The sequence below is a fragment of the Melitaea cinxia genome, chromosome 22 (genome assembly GCF_905220565.1).
Source record: "Melitaea cinxia chromosome 22, ilMelCinx1.1, whole genome shotgun sequence".
NCBI lineage: Eukaryota > Metazoa > Arthropoda > Insecta > Lepidoptera > Nymphalidae > Melitaea > Melitaea cinxia.
In genome coordinates this window covers 1,864,601-1,867,543 of record NC_059415.1, presented here as the reverse complement: position 1 = coordinate 1,867,543, position 2,943 = coordinate 1,864,601, and the positions used below count along the sequence as shown (strand labels likewise).

General features: G+C 34.0%; 1 protein-coding gene across 1 annotated transcript; it reads left to right on the top strand.

Annotated features, from left to right (window-relative positions):
• Window positions 1-1,127: 1,127 nt before the first annotated feature.
• On the top strand, window positions 1,128-1,982 carry LOC123664381. The gene has a single exon (XM_045598926.1). It carries the CDS (start codon window positions 1,128-1,130, stop codon window positions 1,980-1,982), a length of 855 nt encoding a protein of 284 aa, XP_045454882.1.
• Window positions 1,983-2,943: the final 961 nt, after the last annotated feature.

Genomic DNA, 2,943 nt, shown 5'->3' with positions numbered 1-2,943 from the left:
CCGCGAAATGAAAAGGGTATATATGCCCAGATTGTTTATCACTTTGATTATTCTCATGTAAGCATCGAAACAAGTAGAAACTCTGTCAGTTTGTATAGTATTCATTAATACACTAATAGTTTACATAAAGGACGTACGTGTTTGTTTTACCTCAGTCGTTATATACATTAAATATTACTTTCAACCAGGCTACTTTTTGTACAACGAGTGAGTCATATAGTCACTGATACTACAGGCTTTTGCACAAGAAAATGTTTGTATAGCTCGTTGGCGCAATTTGTAGAGGCCCTGCTTTCTGCTCCGCGGGTTGCGGATTCGATTTACGCCTGAGTCTCGATGTAATATTTGTATTTATATACGTAATATGTCTATGTATATTTAACAAAAAAAAGTATTTAGCTATATCAGCCGACTGTTACCTATAACACAAACATTAAGTTGCTTACCTTAGGAACAGACGACCGTGTGTGTATGATATAAGACATTTATTTATTTATTTGTATAGGCCACACTGATTTTTATTATCTGGCCGTTTTGTCTGTATTTTGTGTGACTTTGAACACTCATACACATTCATTTTTACTAACGTCATTGAATGTAAAACGTTAATTTATTTACATTCGTTTTTTATTTGTGTTTTTTATAATATTTTCCTCTTCCGCTTGGGACGCCGTGAGGTGTGGACGTTTGATCTGTTGTTAATTATTTAATATTACCGATATTACTAAATAAAACAGTAAATAAATACTAGTGATATATTAGGAGTGCATACTATTCAAGAGTTGGTGGTTTTTTGAATGTCGTGTGCGCGCGCCGGTCAATCAGAGCAACGCAACGTATAACCCCGTCTTCTTCCCACTCGCTGCTCGAGCACGCATGCGTAAGTCCTACCTATAACTGTGCTCCTGGTAGTTTCGACTGCGTTGCGCTCGAGTCATCTGTTCGCGCTCAACTACTTACATAATAACGTCAATCAGAGTGGTGGCACGCGCTGTTTGCTTTGCTTATGTATGAGTATATTTTTATTATACTCGATGTACTTGTGATATAAATATTTCAGGGCGCTTTTACTTATTGCTTTTTTTGAGCACTAATTGTGTCTGTTTCTATATTGGACTTTTGACAAGATGATGCGTACGCCACAAAAGTCCATTTCTGAAGGAGATCTGCAGCACTTATCTGACTCCAATTCGACACCACCTAATAATGAATGTAGGCGTTATAAGCGTAAGCGCTCAACTGAGAATGCTAGTGAGCTCACAGAATTTAAAAAAGAAATTATGGATACAATTTCGTCATGGAGGGCACAGCAAATCTCTGATACTAAACAAATATCGTCATCCCTCCGAACAATCGAGGACTCACTGAAATTCATGTCAGCGCAGTATGAAGATATGTTAAAAAAAGTGCAAGAAATGGAATGTGAACGTCGCAAGGATAAAGAACATATACTAATTTTAGAAAATAAATTGGAGAATCTACAAAAAAGCCAAAGAAAGTACTCGTTTGAACTGAAGAATGTTCCAAAAATTGATAATGAATCCAAAAACTCTCTTATTAACATAGTAACGCACTTATCTTCAACACTCAAGGTAGACCTACAGCCTAATGACATTAGGGACGTATATAGATCCTCTTCGAAAGGAGAAAAGAAACCAATAGTTGTCGAAATGTCTTCATATGTGCAAAAAACTAATATCATGACGGCCGTGAAACGATATAACAACCTCAATAAGAGCAATAAATTGAATACCTCTCACCTTGGATTGAAATGTACCAATACTCCGATCTTTGTATCCGACCACCTTACTCCTAATGGGAATAGACTTTACTACCTAGGGAGGCAATTGTGTGTCGCTTTGAATTACAAGTTTTGTTGGACGCATTTGGGTGACGTGCTCGTACGTAAGGATGAAAACTCACCTATTATAAAATTGGTGAATGAATCTCAAATACAGAGTTTGTATAAACCTACTAAATGACTAGCTAAAATAAAATTTAATTATCTATGTATAAATATTAAAATAATGATGCATCTGTTTCATGTGTCGGCTACTATTCCGCAGTCTATATTTTGTTTTGTCAATTTTGTCATTTCCGTTGTTCAAACACACTTACACACTACACATACATATTACACACCCCTACTATGTCTATGTATTTATTTTTCTTTAGTAAAAATTATTACCTATAACTGTAATAATCTTAATTGGTTATACTATTACATTTTTCTAATATTATATTATAATTATATTCTACATTTATTTTATTTATATTTAAGGTTAGTTTATCATGATTTTAGTACATCTATAATTTATGTAGAAATTTCTTTTTTTTTCCTGTTCATGCGAATTTATTCTATGAGCGGAAGTTCATTTTTATTTGACGTGTACCTGTTTCTTGTCGATTATGGATAGTTTATTACAGACTAATATCGATATAGACGAAACTTTAATAGCTCAGTCGGTATTATGTTCGCCGGAGGACTGTCATACTTATTTTAATACAGCGAATCACATAACTATTTTAACACAAAATATACGCAGTGTCTACAAGAATCTTGATACTTTTATGATTACATTAACTTCGCTTAAATTTGACTGTGATATTTTAGTTATGACTGAGTGTCACCTATCTAAATTAAAACCTATTCCTCCACTAAGTAATAACTATGCTACCTTTTTTACAAATCATAATCACAACCAATGTGATGGGGTAATATTTTATGTACATAAAGATCTTAACTATAAAATAATAGAACCATGCATAGCAAATGCCTCTTGCCTTGTATTAACCCTGAACGATCTAGTTGTCATTGGGATCTATCGGACCCCATCAATGAGAAATATTGATGATTTCTTATCGTCTCTTCAGTCGCTACTCCATAATTATAGGTCCTATAATAACATTGTAATTACAGGGGACCTTAATATTGATATTAAG

Coding starts and splice junctions, on each gene's coding strand:
- LOC123664381 (XM_045598926.1), top strand. CDS start 1,128: ATGATGCGTACGCCACAAAAGTCCATTTCTGAAGGAGATCTGCAGCAC.